The 17,604-nt window shown below is 38.3% G+C and overlaps 1 protein-coding gene across 1 annotated transcript; it reads right to left on the reverse strand.

The window, feature by feature from the left end:
- Positions 1-627: 627 nt before the first annotated feature.
- LOC146709872 (caM kinase-like vesicle-associated protein) lies at positions 628-16,824 on the reverse strand. Its single transcript, XM_085457054.1, has 11 exons — positions 16,549-16,824; positions 8,691-8,827; positions 7,827-7,958; positions 6,516-6,590; positions 6,241-6,379; positions 5,969-6,089; positions 5,787-5,862; positions 5,531-5,667; positions 3,259-3,337; positions 3,061-3,148; positions 628-2,028 (listed from the first exon to the last, which is right to left on the reverse strand). Exons 2-11 carry the CDS (start codon positions 8,783-8,785, stop codon positions 1,747-1,749), a joined length of 1,224 nt encoding a protein of 407 aa, XP_085313180.1. The 5' UTR covers positions 8,786-8,827; positions 16,549-16,824; the 3' UTR covers positions 628-1,746.
- Between the last annotated feature and the right edge of the window lie 780 nt (positions 16,825-17,604).

A 17,604-nucleotide genomic window follows, 5' to 3' on the forward strand; every position in this document is an offset into this window, starting at 1 on the left:
TTATCCTTCCTCTGCACATGTCCAAACCATTTCAGCCATCCCTCTCTAATTTTACCTCTATGACGTGCTTTCTAATTTCTAATCCTGTCCTTTCTGGTCCCTCAAATGAAAATTTAAGCATCTTCCACTCTGCCACCTACAGTTCCTCCTCTCCTTTTTGTTAGTGCCTCATAATAATAATAATAATAATAATAATAATAATAATAATAATAATAATAATAATAATAATAATAATAATAATAATAATATGTTTCATATTGGGTGTCCAATTGAGTTTAGTTTTCAAAAATCACTGAAAATCCAATTTACCACAGACAATTATAGAAGCCCCATGCTAAAGTCTAAAGCTTAAAGGCACAATAAACAATATAAATATTGGCTGGGACATTTTATGAACATGCATGTGTTTGCATATGTTGCATCTATTGTTTGTTTTCTGTGTCAGCAATTATCACAGTTTTTAATTAAATACACTTTCTTGGTATAATATTACTGGAATTGCTGATCTGGTCTGACATTGGGCAAAAGGCATGGATTCTTATACTAATTGAGAAACAAAGCAAAACATAACAACACAATCAAATATCAAATACTGTATCATGTAAGTGAAGGGCAACTTCAGAAGAATGTCAGCTTGTTTCAGCAACAGGAGTATTGCTCATTTTATTCATTCACAAGCATTGTAGCAACTTGTTAGCTCAGCTAAAGGTTGCCAAATACACACAATTAAAAAAAATACACATGTATACACATACAATTCAAATATACATAGTCGTACAGAATATGGACTCTGCCATAAACTCTGAGTTTTACTAGCTACGAGTTACAACACAATAACAACTAAAACATCACTCCACACAGAATGCTCTACATCTAGTTTTCAGTGTTTTAAATGAAGTGTCAAAGAGGACGGAACACAATTATCAATACAGCGGCTAAAGACTCTAAACGGAGGCGCAAATAAAACAGCTAAAACATTTCAATGAACTTAGTAAGCATATGTAATCAAGTTGTTCCTCTTGAAACATATTCGTACATGACTGCAACAAATATTAAGGCACTTTAACTTAAAACATATGCTTTCTTATGCCTTAAAATTCTAAGTTGTCAAAAGTTGCCCGGTAGTAGTCATGGTGTCAAATTGAATCCACTGTATTTTATAAAATATTTGAATACCACTCATATTGTACAAGTTTGAAATCTTTAAGACGGCTGAAAAATAATTATTTGGACTTTTAGTTTTATATTCAATTACTTGTGAGATGGTGTGTTGCTGTCTATTTTGGAGAGACTTTTAAATACAACTCTATATATTTATTTTGAAATAAACCTTAGTATCGTTAAATTACCAACTCATAATTTTAGGCCACAAGATATAAACTCAGGATTTTAAGTTCTGAAGCTAAAGTAGCAATTTGCCAAAACAAAGACAAATATATCTATATACAGTGGCAGGTTGAATAAAGTTGAGTTAATTTCACTAAACTACGCTGTTAGTTTTTTTATAGTTCTCAAGGAAAACAAACACAACAGAAGACCTACTTTGCAACAAAACAAGGGAGAGTGGCGAACACTATTGAAAAGACTAGTCATTACATAATGCAAAAGGATGAAAGTGAGTTGTTGTGGATTAATTCTGCAAACTGGGGGTAAACTTAGACGGCAAAGACACAATATCATGATGCCAGATTTATTGGCTGTACTGCACATGGGATTGTTGCTCCTCCTTACGTGTTTGACTGAGGCCTAGTCTCCTTTTCTCTGTGGCAACATTTGAGGAACATCACCATTGCACCTTGCCTGCTCTTCCTGTCTGGCCGCACTGAGCAGGGAGAGTGCAGTCTGTGTTTCCGGAGCCTTTTCGCTGCAACCACCTTTCATGTTGGCGGCAACGCCGTCGCTGCCACCTGCTGGAGGAGCAGGAGCACCGCTTGGTGCGTTGGGGTCAGCTGGAGCCCCCGTGGCCCCAGAATCGCCCTGCTCAGATGCTCGAAGTCTCTTCATGAGAGTAGTCACTCTAACAGCTTTCTGTGAGTAACGAAAATGTAGTTCATATAAGATGATTACATACAAGGAAATACATTAGTCCATCTTTTCACTTGTGCTCATCATTGGCAACTTCACTAGCCACTTCATTAGGCACAACTGTTCAACTACTCATTAATGCAAAAATCAATCACATGACAGTATCTTCATGTATTTAGACATGTAGGCAATATCCTTTTGTGCATTGTGCTCTACCTACATACAAGATGTATTCTAATATCTGTAGGTACTTTATATATATTTATATTGTGTGTATTTATAATACAATATAAGATATAATATATAATCATGTAATATAAATCATATAAAACATATAATCTATATTGTATTCTATTTGTCGAACCCTTTTTTTGGACCATGACACCAAAAAATATCCCTAATTTGTGTACAAACTTTGGAATAAATGCCATTCTGATTCTGATCCACTGAGCAATACTGGGAACCAGTAACTCAAGTCTTGAATGCACATCAAAACTTGAACGACATGGGCTACAGAGCAGCTGAAGACCACACCATGTGCCACGCCGCTCAGCTAAAAACAGGAAACCGAGGATACATTTTTCACAAGGCTTATCAACATTGGACAATAGAAGATTAGGAAAAAGTGGCCTGTTTGATTGTAGGTTCATAATTTTGTGTAAACAACATTAAAGCATTCTTCCTTGTGTAAACAATTCAGGTTGCCGTTGGTGGTTTAACAGTCTGCGGTAATTTTCTTGGCACTTTGGGCCCCTTGGTACCAACTGAGCATTATTTAAATGCTACAACCAACAGTTTGAAAGCAAGCAGGTACCATCAAAGTGTGTCTATTCTAAGAAACAGAGTCAAATAAGAGTCATTTTATGGATAAAGAAATATGTTTTAGACAATTTATACAACTAGATATAGCCTGCTAGTTGGATCCTGGGCCACAACTGAATATAACGTATGTATGTAATACACTAAACATTACATTAATTATGTAATTACATTACAGCATTAATTTAATGATGTATACTTCATATGAAGGACTACCTTCCACTTGGCTTTGGCAAAGTTCTTTTCAATTTGTGCACAAACGCCATCCTTGATGTTCTTATCTGAGGCAGCATTGCCAGAAATCCTGAAAAAGAGTAACAAAAGAGAGATTTTCCTCCAGTGCCAATCTATTCATCAACTTCATAATTTAACTTGTATTCATGGTACTGTTTACATTTGATTTTGGTTCTTTACCATTCATGGGCTATGGCTTCTTGTGCCGTCAATCGCTGATCTTGGTCCACTTCCATTAAAGATGCCACTAAGCTTTTGGCTGTAAAAAATACAAATAAAATAAACAAACAAACAAGAAATAATATAAAAAAATATTTATACCTTGGACACATCATTTGCAATCTGCCTATTGCAGACACACATACATGCAACCTTGTTTCCAAAAAAGATAAGGAGTTGTGTGAATTCATATGGTTTACATATCACTTGAGTGCAGATGACCTGAACATCTCAACTCAGGATGTGTTTTAGAGAGACCAGCCGGATGTAGCAGTTTGAGACAGCTGTAGTAAACTAGTCTGATTCGAGTCATGTGATTGCTACTGACTCTTTTAGTACAGAGTCACACTGCTGGATTCTGTCCATTGTCTAACATCTTTATGGCAGTATGTTCAAAAATATTTAGACAGTGCTGAGTTTTGAGGTTTGCATATACAGTGGGGCAAAAAAGTATTTAGTCAGCCACCGATTGTGCAAGTTCCCCCACCTAAAATGATGACAGAGGTCAGTAATTTGCACCAGAGGTACACTTCAACTGTGAGAATCAGAATGTGAAAAAAAAAAAATCCATGAATCCACATGGTAGGATTTGTAAAGAATTTATTCGTAAATCAGGGTGGAAAATAAGTGTTTGGTCAATAACAAAAATACAACTCAATACTTTGTAACATAACCTTTGTTGGCAATAACAGAGGTCAAACGTTTACTATAGGTCTTTACCAGGTTTGCACACACAGTATCTGGTATTTTGGCCCATTCCTCCATGCAGATCTTCTCGAGAGCAGTGATGTTTTGGGGCTGTCGCCGAGCAACACGGACTTTCAACTCCCGCCACAGATTTTCTATGGGGTTGAGGTCTGGAGACTGGCTAGGCCACTCCAGGACTTTCAAATGCTTCTTACGGAGCCACTCCTTTGTTGCCCGGGCGGTGTGTTTTGGATCATTGTCATGTTGGAAGACCCAGCCTCGTTTCATCTTCAAAGTTCTCACTGATGGAAGGAGGTTTTGGCTCAAAATCTCACGATACATGGCCCCATTCATTCTGTCCTTAACACGGATCAGTCGTCCTGTCCCCTTGGCAGAAAAACAGCCCCATAGCATGATGTTTCCACCCCCATGCTTCACAGTAGGTATGGTGTTCTTGGGATGCAACTCTGTATTCTTCTTCCTCCAAACACGACGAGTTGAGTTTATACCAAAAAGTTCTACTTTGGTTTCATCTGACCACATGACATTCTCCCAATCCTCTGCTGTATCATCCATGTGCTCTCTGGCAAACTTCAGACGGGCCTGGACATGCACTGGCTTCAGCAGCGGGACACGTCTGGCACTGCGGGATTTGATTCCCTGCCGTTGTAGTGTGTTACTGATGGTGACCTTTGTTACTTTGGTCCCAGCTCTCTGCAGGTCATTCACCAGGTCCCCCCGTGTGGTTCTGGGATCTTTGCTCACCGTTCTCATGATCATTTTGACCCCACGGGATGAGATCTTGCGTGGAGCCCCAGATCGAGGGAGATTATCAGTGGTCTTGTATGTCTTCCATTTTCTGATGATTGCTCCCACAGTTGATTTTTTCACACCAAGCTGCTTGCCTATTGTAGATTCACTCTTCCCAGTCTGGTGCAGGTCTACAATACTTTTCCTGGTGTCCTTCGAAAGCTCTTTGGTCTTGGCCATGGCGGAGTTTGGAGTCTGACTGTTTGAGGCTGTGGACAGGTGTCTTTTATACAGATGATGGGTTCAAACAGGTGCCATTCATACAGGTAATGAGTGGGGGACAGAAAAGCTTCTTACAGAAGACGTTACAGGTCTGTGAGAGCCAGAGATTTTCCTTGTTTGAGGTGACCAAATACTTATTTTCCACCCTGATTTACGAATAAATTCTTTACAAATCCTACCATGTGGATTCATGGATTTTTTTTTTCACATTCTGTCTCTCACAGTTGAAGTGTACCTCTGGTGCAAATTACTGACCTCTGTCATCATTTTAAGTGGGGGAACTTGCACAATCGGTGGCTGACTAAATACTTTTTTGCCCCACTGTATATGCCTGCTGCTGTCTGAGGCTGAGGTAAATAATGGTCCTGATCCCTAAGTGAGAACATACAGGATTTTTTGTTTGGTTTTTTGTTTGCATTCTGTTTTTTTTCCTACATTTTACACAGCATCTCAACTTTTTTTAAAAAATTTTATAAACAAGGTTGTACAGTCAAATACATTGAGTGTCTCTTACCAGAGTCTGAAATATCATCCCAGTATGGGGAATCAAATTCATAATCCCCTGACAAAATCTTTAGGAAAAGATTCTTATCACGATTATCAGAGTCATCTTCTTCAGCATCATCATAAAAAGGAGGGTTCCCAGACAAACTAATGAGGTAGAAAAATGAGGATAAAAGAATAAGACTTTCTTCCACAAAACTCTAACTTAAGAAAACAAAACAAAACTTGTAATACAAGATACTCTAAGCACATTATGAGCCACTTACAGTATATACATGATCACACCTATGGCCCAGCAGTCCACAGGTCTTCCATATCTCTGTCTCGCCACCACTTCAGGGGCTAGCAGCAAAAACAGGTTTTAAGTATTTTGGCAGGTTTGCACTTTATAGTTAAAAACTAAAGCAGTACAAGATGAATTTTATTGATCTGAACTGATTTTACTCACCAAGATATTCAGGAGTCCCACATGGATCTTTAATGAGTCCATTTTCCAGTTTTGCCAACTGGAAGTCGCTGATAACAATTTTGGAGTGCTTCAAGCGATTAAAGTAGACCAAGTTCTCCAGCTGGTTAAGGAAATGAAAGTTTGTTTGTATCATAGAAAGCATATGATCTTAATGAATGCAACCTTATTACAAGGTGGTCCCTGCATACAGTAATTTATTTGGCCAGTGATGACATGCTGTCGTTTTTCACTAGGTGTCAGCAGTGCAGTACCTTAAGGTTTCTGTGGACGATTTTCAGAGAGTGCAGGTAAGCTACAGCTTCCAACACCTGCCTCATAACATTGCTGGTGTCCCTCTCTGAGTAGTAGCCTTGATCTAAGATCCAGTCAAAGACCTCTCTGCCTGTAGCACTGGCAAAAAAGGACACCTAGATTTAGTACGTCACTTTTTGATAATACTCTAAAACATTTCACAGATTCAATAAATCGTTTCTTTTGTGAGAGTTGAAGAGGTACAGTGAGCAACAAATGCCCCAAAACTACTCACAGCTCCAGGAAAATAAAGTACTCTTTCTTTGTTTCGAAGGCGTCAACCAGCTGAAGGATGTTGTGATGTTTTACCCTTTGAAGGGAACAGGAGAAAGATGCAGTGACGTAGGTGAGGTTACATGAGAAATAACTGAGTCAGAAAGGATAACAAAATCTCAGTGGTACTCTGTGAAACAAGAGCATAAAACAAGGTAAAGCTGTGTAACTGCAACAGGCAGTTTTTTCCATTACGTCAAAAACTGCCAGCATGGCATCACCACGGTCTAGCTCATCAGAGGGTGAATTTTTAGAACACCAACTAAAACAGTGCAGGCCTTAGTCAAGCAATGACAAATCACCACAATAATATGTCAGTTCTGGGTTCATAAATAATCAACATCTAATGAATTCCTTATTAAACTGATTTGGGACCAAGTATGCTGATTGTTATTATAATTTCTTGTCAGTTGCTGGTATGTTGACCTTTATTATGTATTATTTTTCATGCAAATGTGACAATTGAGTCCTTAGACATCACAATAGGCCCACCGAATGTTACGTGTCATAGAATCTCAGGCTTTTAAAAATAACGTTTTACAGGATAAGAATGGTGGGAGACCCAATGAAAAAATCCTGACCAAAAATGTTTTTAGTTCTAATTTTGTCAGGTCCAATACCCATTTGTCACTAATGAAGACCTCATCTTAAAGCACAGCTAACACACTACTTTTATTTTATTTTTTTAAAGTGATGAGCAGTAGTTTTGTTTTTTTACTCATCAGTAAACACTAGATTTAAGCTGCACCTCTTGTGCTCTAATAAACATTTACGAAAGCAGTCCATGTGGGATAAACCCATGTTTATGGTAATGCCATGCCATCTACTGCAATAGTTATGCTCACTGATCTCTCTTTTTCTTCTTCTTCTTCTTTTTCTTTTCTTTTTTTTTTTTTAGCAGATTTTCAATATGTTAAAAAGGCATAAGTCATAATTTGGCTGCAAAATAAATATATATTAAAAGGATAAATTAAGGAGTTTACTTCTCAGCTTGGTAGATGGTAAGTAAATTTTGAACATCACCGGACTTATCCTTTAAGCAAAAACAAATATGTATGAAACTTGCAATCTGACTTTACTTGACTTTACTCTGTTTGTCACTTTTGCAATATACCAAACTTGAATATTTTGGCTTTTTCACCACAATGCCCCCTTTTTGGTATTTTTGGCTGAACTCAGAGATAAATGGTCATTTCACATCAGCTTTGCTTCACTGCCAGGTGGCTTCCACACCCCTAAAGCTCTGAAATGAGCAGCGCCATACTTTACTTACATCTTCAAGATCTTAATCTCATTCTTGGCAGCTTTCCTGACTTTCCTTCCATCCTTTTTGTGGAACTTTTTGCATGTGTACATCTTTAAGGTGTTCCGGTCCTTCGCCCGGAATATCTCACAAAACTCCTCTCTGTGTCAATATGGAAAAAAAGCAAACATATATCATATTATGAGTCAAATTCCTCAGAAGTCTGTACTAGAGATGGCATGATACCACTTTTTTATGTCCGATACAGATACCGATATCATAAATTTGGATATCTGCCGATACTGATATGAATCCGATACAGTGTATTTTTTTAATGAATAAAACTGTTTGTGGGCCAAAAACAAACAAGAGAGACGGACTCGCGACAGAAAAGCTGATCAGCTGATCATTGATCAGTTTCATGATTGAAGTAGCAACAGGAGAGGGAGGGGAGAGAAGAGGCAGTCGCTCCAAATATCGGTTGTTAAGCTTAACGTGGGAATGCTTTACAAACATTCAGAGATGAACTTACACACTTGCTTTACTTCTCTCTGGGATAACTTTCTTGGAGATGAAATGCCGGTTTGGCAGCACGTAGCGAGGCTCCAAATGCTCAATCAGACCGCCGACAGGTCTCGCACGCCACAGCCGCTCTATCACGTGAGGCATACTGCTCCGACGTGCTAAGGTTCTGAGCTGAGTTATGCCATGTCGCAAATTTTGTGAGGTGCTTTTGTGATATTTAATGGATCAGATTACATTTTTTATTTCTCTCCGATATCCGATCCAGTAATTTACGTCAGTATCGGAGCGATACCGATACGCGATATCGGATCGGTCCATCCCTACTATGTACACACTTGTCAGCATTCAGATAGGGAAAAATTTACTCACGATTTAACAATTTGTCCGAGGTCATACTTGTCGGTCACCTCTGAGGGACTGTTGTAATCCTTCTTCTCCCCGAGTGTCAAACAGCCAAATGGCATGGCAGCTCGTGCCCTAGCCGGGGAATATCTTGCCAACACAACCTGCCAACGATGGGTAATAAGTGAAGAGATAACATATGAGTATAGCTTTGTTTTGAAAGATAACGGCATAGTACATAGTATTTGCTAAATACTGTAAACAACATTATTGCACACGAGTTTTAAAAGCTGTGCTAAAAATTACTTGAGAACGAAATAAACTGTTTCATTAATGACCCTAAAAGAAATAGGGGGAATGGTTTCTCAGCGATGCGTTTAGCATTAAATGAGTAAATGCAGTAAATCAGTGCACACATTTGCAGGAAGCAAAACTCTCTTTCTCTGGAATCTTTTTGGTTGTACATCTGAGACTAGGCAGGCATAATTGAGCTTGTGGGAGCAAATTATTTCAAATTACCACAAGAGAAACACAACATAAAAATTTAAAATTTCAGTAATCTTCTTCGGGGAACTCAGTGAGACCGGCAAGTGTGCTTCTTTCCATCCTGCAGTGAGTCAGCCCTGTACTGCAGGAGCAGCAGCTTTCATTTGTCTGTTTTCTGCAGTAAAGAATATTCAGGTGGATCTGACCTTGTGCAACAGCTGACATTTTTTCTGCTTTTGTATATGCTAAACTGCTTAAAATTTGGAAAAGCTGTTGCCCTGTTGGCTTTGAAATAACAAGAGAAAACACCACAATATTAACATATAAACCCGTACATGTTCACTGTCAACCAGTAGGAAGAATTCAATTATAAGAATTAAGAAAATATACGAGAAAATCTATTAGAGAATAATATTATTGTCCAAGTACTGTACTACAACAAAATAAGTGGTAGTTTATGATCACAAAACTAATGAATAACATGCAGTGTAAGCCACATGGCTTCCCAAAAAGAAGTTCAGTGCCTTCGTTCGAATACGTAACTGTGTGTCAGACAAATATTATAATGCTGGAAAATGTGAAATCACATAGGATAATTTATTAAATGCTTATCTTTTTTGGTCAATCTTCCCAAGGACACCAACAGAGTAATGTAAAACAATTTAGACTCTAATAATATAGTCTGTGATTTATACAGTGATTTTATGGTTTGAGTCAAAACACTGACAGGTTCCAACAATGTGTATTAGTTCTCCATGTTCCGTGAACAACAGCTTCCACACACATCATGTATGTGATCCATCCATCCATGCATGGGTGGCGATTGACTGATTGGAGCCCATCAGAGATGTTACAGGACGAAAGAGTGAAAAGCTGAAATCCTGGGTACAGCCTGGACAGGTTGCCAGTGTATTTTCATGCAGGTTTTATTTAACTCAGTTCTGCAGAAATCCCAGGTTCTGAACCACCAATTAATTTTCTATAACACAAATCTCGATATGTTGTAAGATAAACAACATAAATATGAGAATTTTCAGTATATGGGAAAAAACTTTTACTAAATATGTCAATCATACATCATAAATAACCTACAGCTTTCATAAATACAAAACACTTTGAGTGCACTGGTCTCTCTAATGACCAAAATAACAGAGCTTACAAATACATAACAACATAAATCCTTAACTGTAGGATAAATGACTGCATGCAGGATGACATTTCCAACTGTATGCCACAAAAAGCCCAATAAATTAAATTCACCCACATGAATTCCTCTAACAGGTTTCTATGCCAATTTCACAGCCTGGCTACATAACCCCGCTGCTTTTTTTTCATCATGAAAATTGGAGCACTTTTATGGACACAGAGTGATCTAACACTGGATCATTTGCTATAACGTGTTCTCAGAGCAACGGCATTTTGTGTCTCGCCTTTGCTTTGAATTAGTTATCTACTTTGCTTAGAGACTTTCTGTCTTGTGAGATCAGTGCAAGCAGCTGGTGGTCAAAGTGTTTACCAGCTGGGCTTCTGGTTTCAATTCTAGGTTAGAACTCAAACTTTGCTTTGAAATTACACATAACTTTAAATTCTGATAACCTGAGCTGATGCGGCTGAACAAGTCCACAACTGCCAGCTAAAATTACTGATGACATAGGATCTGTGTGTGGATAACAGACTATTTTTTTGGCAGGCCTTACAATGGAAGTAGCAGCCAGTGCAGAAGAGTGGGAGTACAAAAATTCTGACTGAGGTGTTGAGTGATAGCCTCAGTCAAGACCAGAGATAAAGATTTCTCCCGGCTGCTGCATCCAGTAATATCTGTAGTACAGCAAGGTGTAACATATTTTAAGAAGATGTTCTTTCAGTGCACTTTTTAACAATGTATTGCTTAAGAGTAATTGTGAATCAAGATAGCACCCTCGAGTCGAAGACACTGGGATGGTATAGGTGACCAAATGTTCTCAAGGAGACTCTCCAAAGACATCTATGGGAGATAGTGACGCTGCAGTATCTGAACGCCTTATCTTTTCTAGCGATATTCCAAATTTTAGCTTCTTTTTAAGCAATCTAAGAAATGACACAAGTCAGGTTAATATGTCACCATAAGGCTATTTAGTGGTTTAGTGGAAAGACACAGTTTCCAACTTCTTTATCGCTTGGATTTTGTGTTTGCAAAGTGCTCTTTCAGTAAACAAATTGATAACAATTCTAAAATGCAGCATCCTTTATTAGACTTCAGCAGATGACCTTTATTGCATTTTTTACACATCTTCTATCTCTACCTGTATGTACTGTAAAATCTTTGACGCATGAGGTTCATATCATTAGTACTAGGGTAAGCAATGCAGTAGGTAGTTACAGTACAACTATTATTAATTTAAGAGCTATGTAATTGTGTGTGAATAGGAATGCGGACACATTATGCAAGTTACCAGCATTTCTAAGTCACTGTTACTTATGTGGTAAAAAGTAATCCACCCACTCTTTGACTACAAACAGGCCACTTTTATTTTGAGCACGCTAAAGTGAAGGTGGGGGTCAACTTGGAGTAGCCAAAGGGATCAAGTCTCTTCTTTTCAGCCATTACTTTTTTGTTATTTAAGTCCATCCCAGACTTTACTCAAGGTTGTGTTTTTTCTTCAGTGTGCACAAGCAGGAGATGTTTCCTGGGGGCTGAGTGAAAGACCGAGTGTGCTGCAAACTAAAAGCACGCGATCCATCTCCTCCTGCAGAGCTCTAGCCTAAACAATTCCATACTTCAGTTTACCATTTGCCTGGTGAAAATGCAGAACACAACAGCGTGGCTCTCCTCTGTCCTAAAGGGGCGAGCTTTCACTTCTAGAGTATGGGAGCGTTTGAAAGATATGCCCAAGCTAAATCACATCCTCTGCATCAATCTGACAAGAATAATACCCAGACTCACCATTAGCATTTTCTCTCACTCAGATTGATACAACTCTGTTGTCTGGGTATCAGAATAATTTCTTTTCATTATACATACACCAGTCCTGTAAGGCTCATTTAGACCAACGGAAGAAAACATACTACGTACGTGAGGACACAAACGCACACATTTTGCTTTCATTGTTTGTGTTTATTCAACCAGAATTCATGATCTTATTTACCCTCACTTATAAAAGGGCTTGAACAAAAACTAGGCCGCAAGCATATTTAGTAAGGTCTGACCAGAGTTTTAAGAAACACGCATTTTATCTCATGGCCTCTGTTTCTCACCACACAGACAATAGCTATCGCAGAAAGACAGACAATATCATGAATGCCAAGCAGAATTAGAAGGTAAGGCGGATGTCAGACCAGTTAATACAATTATCAGACCTCACAATGAATCACAGATCCCTACACCTGTTCTCATAAGCTTGAGTCACAGGACGGCTCAGCAAACAATAAACAGAAATATGGCAAGTTGGGTAGAATTTTGTGTGCACATGTTTTTCCCCTTTCAAAGCAATCTTTGAGATAAGAAGCAGTTCTTCAGCAGAAGACAGAAAAAAAAAGATAGAAGACACTTGACTATTGCTGAGTCAGGGGTCTTTTATCTATGCTTTTTGAAAGAGCTGAATGAAGTGCTCTTCAGTAATGGGGATGTAAATTATGTCTCAAATTAAGTCGCTGAGCTCAACTTAAAAAAAGAAAAATATAACTAGCGACACCCTTGGTGAATAATGACAAAGGCAGAACGGTGTGATTAGAAAACAAATTAATAAAAAATAAAAAAAAAGATGTCACTGTCCAGCTGCTGATTGGTAGCATAAAGTAGTAGCTCAGGTTATTTTGTTTTCAGTAATAACAACTTTAATATACAGCCTACAAAGCTGACAGTCGTGATGCGTGGGGTTTGAATAGACATCTTTTTTTTTACAGAGGTTTTGCAACATTAAAAACCAAACACAAAAAACTCCCATTTCTATGCTGAAATTGGATTTAAACAAAAGTGAACAAAAAGGTCAAAAATGTATAAAGAAAAAGAAAAAATGATCCCCCTGAACTTGAATGTGATGTATAATATCTGACAAGAAACCAAGAAGCAATTTGTGTTTAGGTCTTTTCATTGACTTTGTTGTTGTTATTCACTAGCTGGAGTTGCATTTGTTTTATTGATAGTGACAGTGGGATGAAATGTATGTATGTTACAAAAATGAAACTGTGAGTACACTGAGCCATAGAGCTGCAGTCGCATAATGCTCCCACTGACCCTTTATTAAGGAAAATAAATTACATACATCTGGAACACATTACCAACTGGACATGGTCCTGCCACAAAGGGTACTAAAATATAAGCCTTTGTCTGTAAATATCATCCTAGGGCACATCTCAGCTGCCTACCACCGGTCTAATTTTGAAGAATAAGATTAATGAGGATGGATGGCACTTTTTCACATTGCGTTCCAGCAGTTGCACAACACTGCCTAACCTTAGGGGACTATTATGATTCAAAATAAAATCTTTGAGGGATGAGGCATGTCTGCGTTTTTGTTCTGCTCATGCTGATGTGAGTTTGAGAAGAAAAAAAAGCCTGGAAATTTGCATTATGCATTATATTCTAGCAGTTAAAAATGACAGCAATGTATCAGAATTTTAAAATAATCAGTGTTTTTAAGCAGTCTCACCTAGGCTGCAGTGCCTGAATGGCATGAACGTGTTAAGTTTAAATATGGCTAAAAATAATAACCATCATCTGCATTCAGTAAGTAAAAAAAAGTATGACTGTGGAGCTGGGTGGAAAAGATTTGGATATTTTATTTTATGTGTTAAAATACTGAGTTCAACACAATGCCAGAAGTTTATAAATTTTAATTTTAAAAACATCCTAAATAAAAATTAGATTTCATGAATTTACTGATTTCAGCTTGCAATTGTCTTTTTTTTTTGTAATTTAATGAATTGGCATCATGAATATGTACATGAAGTAATTTCATGTGTTTTTATGCTTCACTCATTTTGCTTTATTAAATAAACTATTATCTAATAAACCCTAAAATACTAAGACATTATATGTTCAATGTTCCTGCAGTGACATTGTATTTATAATCCATCTTATAACTGCATGTTGTTTCACTGTAATAAAGCTTTGTCTCTTTTGGTTTTCTAAGCAGCATAATTGATATGCTGAGTCATGTTGAACAACTGTGATGGAAACTGGATGATGCGTACCGATTTTCCCCAAAGCAGACGTTCATTTTATGGATACTATTTACTGTCGTTGCCTTGTTTACTTGTTTTATGTTCTAGTAGACCACTAGTACGCATACTTCACAATGTAATGGGTGTGTTTGTGTAGGAGGTAACAACTGACAACCTCTGAAGGCAGTTTGGAAGAACATAAACCTTTTTTTGGGGGGGTCTGGAGAACATTTTTTTTCTTTTACTGTGCTTTTGTTGTTAGGTTTGCCCGTGACATTTTACAGACATGACTACAAGCGTCCTTATTTATTCCTTATTTATTTATATATTCATTTTTAAATAAATGTTTCTTGCTGCTATTTTGGAATTGGATTGTTTGTCAAAGCCATGTGAGACAGTGGCAGCAGGCCAGAGCTGTGGATTTGGCCACAGCTGAGGCTCTTCAAAGGAAACTGCTTGGTGACAGGGGGCAGATGGCAGTGATAATATCTGAGCCAAATTTTATAGCTTGTAATGCTTCATTTATGATAAAAATGTCCCTCTTGCTAGCTGTGAATGCAAAGCACACATTTAAATTTTTCATTTTCCGACACATTAAGGCAGAAATGAACACAGGCGAAAGAAAAGTGTTTGTTTTGTCCCAACCCACCCAACCCCACCCCTCCTCGAACGGCAGGTCCAGTGAGGTGGAGAAAATTGTTGAGTATGAATCAGTCCTTTTTTGTGCTTGCTTGTGCAATGCACTGACTCGTACCATTCAACTCTTTTCTGAAGCATCACTGGCTCATCTTACCACTTTCTTCTGATGTTGTTTTGTTGCCATGGTTTCCAAGAGCTACAGTATGCATTGTGGCACCGTCTGTACAGAACAGCTCTCTGTGCTCTCACTGGCATTACTCCCCAAAACCACTGCCACTTCATGTGACCGAAACTCTATTAAAAGAGTTTACAGAACGAAACTTCAAAAATATTAACCGAGGTAATTAATCGAGAAAGATACTGAAGCTTATTCACCACAATACTCTGACACTATACCAGAGCGGTGTATGACCCAGTTATCAGACAGCTACTTTAACCTACTGGAATGCACCACTGCATAGAAATATTAAATTCAGTGTATAGCTTGCTACATGAACTGAAAACCACAGCTCTCTTCAGGTAAGCCCTTTCCACACTCTTCTCAGTGATGAATCTTTTACTGTTTCTTGGAAAGAAGAACCACCAAAGCAGAGTGTGGTGTGTCTACATCTCTGTTTGTAAATATATGTAAATACTGGATATTCATACATGCACATTCTAATATGCATTTCCAAATTATGCATTTAAACACAGCATCTCTTATCACTGTATCATTGTATCAAGTCTCTTGTTTTCTGCACCAGGTTTTCCAAACTTCTGTGCGCTAATTACAAATTCCCACTCCTTTAATGCTGTGTAATTGATCCAAATCCGTAATGACTAAAATGACACGTCACTGCAATCCTTTCAAGAGCCACTACAGGTATACAAGGGCACCCTTATGGCTTTCTTTTTTAAAAATGGTTTATTCTAGGAGACAGTCACTTGGACTGTTGTGCTTCTTCTGGGAAAGTGTTCAAAACGTCAAAGCACTCTCCCTCCTTCTGGGGTGTAAGAAGTGGTGGCCAAAGTAAGTGGGGATTGTAAGCTCGCTGGCTGTGAAAAGATGACAAATAATGACAAGGAGGCATGGACACCGCGAGACTGTTAAAATGTGAACTGAAGAAGTACTGCAGTCTGAGTGCAGGGAGAAGACGCCTTATGTAAATCTGGAGCGCAGTTTGAGCAAGTCTATGAACTACCGCTTCAAAATTTTAGATTTTGAATTAAGTTATGATAATGAAGAGTATATGCAAACTTGCCATCGGCAGCAAAACCGATTTCACCGTTATTAGTCTTCCTATAGGAATACACTGACAGCCCAGTAGCTCATGCAGGTTTAACAGTTTATGCATAGCTCAAAAAATGCGCTTAGCACAGGTTCGTCCGATGTCACCGATCCTGCTGTTTTCTGAAATCACGTGAGAATGTCTGCTATTCCTACCAAAATGTTTAATTCCTCCAAAAGTTTTCAAAACATCTCGGCTGTGTTGTGTTTTGGTATCAAAGACGGTCATTCGCGTTACTGAATAAATAAACCTCGGAGAACATCCCTCAACAATTTCACTTATCGTTTTTGTTTTCAGTGTTTTGCAGTCTCATGACACTAATCCAAATTACGAAAACTGTACTCACTTACCTTCAACGAAGTCAACTGGTACTCGGTAATCCAAGTCTTTGCGTAATATTCGAGTATTTGACTGCGGCTTCACTTTTCTTTGGATGCATCCACTGATGTCCCAGCGTGCTATCACAGAGATATAAGATACTCGAGCGTTTCCAACAAGTCAGCGTATTCACGGGAGTATTACGTGAACGTTTGATGGTAACCGCGGACTATGATGCAGAAAGGAGGGGAAGCGTGTGTGCGCGCGAGTGCGACCCACTGTGTAGCAGTGTTTGGAGCACTATATACGTGCACCACTGCATCAATTATGTTTTGAAAGCAAAGTATATTTAGGGAGATGTCTCAAAATGGGGCTTGGAGGAACAGGAAAAAAAAAGCTTCTTTTTTAATAGAACGAAAATCTCGTTGCTACTTCCACGAGGAAGACTGGAAGTAATTCCATTTTAAATGGCCATTTCCTTTCATTAGATTTCTTTCATCCCTGAAGAAAGAAGGGTGCAGCCTACCTTTAGGGTGAACTTTCAGTACACCTTGTGGTTAACCAAATAACAGCATATTTAGTCATGAAATTAGAGTTGCAGGAAGATACATAGATAAAGTACCATCATCAAAGATCAAGTAATCCTGCAAGATGTTTGACTGGAAAACATCTCAAACACAAGCAGCACAATTCCATCATGTATCAACGAGACTAGGGCAGTACCTTCAACTTCACAAAAACTGCAAGCTGTCTATGATATATTTTCCAATATATTTTCCAGAGTATAGCCTATACTCATGTTAAAAACAACCCGTTCTCCACCTGCTATGTTAAGCAACTGACTAGGAGGCAACATGCTTTCTCCTTTATTTCTCCACAGAGCGCATTCATATCCATTTTTACCAACTTATTAAAGTGTATTGATTTCTGATGCCTTTTAATTTGCTGTGATGAACTGGATTGAAGGTTTATGTCCATGCAGCTCGATTGTCAGATCAAACCGAAAGCCAGGGAGTACAAGAATGCCAGTCCAAAGTATCTTTGGGAAACAACTGGCAGTAAAGTGAGTAACACAAGATTAGTTTAGT

The sequence above is a fragment of the Copadichromis virginalis genome, linkage group LG5, assembly GCF_057382275.1.
Source record: "Copadichromis virginalis isolate Kocher_CV1m ecotype Utaka linkage group LG5, C_Virginalis_male_GT1.1, whole genome shotgun sequence".
Lineage (NCBI taxonomy): Eukaryota > Metazoa > Chordata > Actinopteri > Cichliformes > Cichlidae > Copadichromis > Copadichromis virginalis.

Bases quoted from the DNA above. Each gene is read 5' to 3' on its own strand.
- LOC146709872 (XM_085457054.1), bottom strand. From the start codon at position 8,785: ATGCCATTTGGCTGTTTGACACTCGGGGAGAAGAAGGATTACAACAGT. The intron at 7,959-8,690 runs GTGAGTAAATTT...ATATTGACACAG, and splicing joins CTCGGACAAATTGTTAAATC to AGAGGAGTTTTGTGAGATAT. The intron at 2,029-3,060 runs GTAGTCCTTCAT...CGTTACTCACAG, and splicing joins TTGCCAAAGCCAAGTGGAAG to AAAGCTGTTAGAGTGACTAC.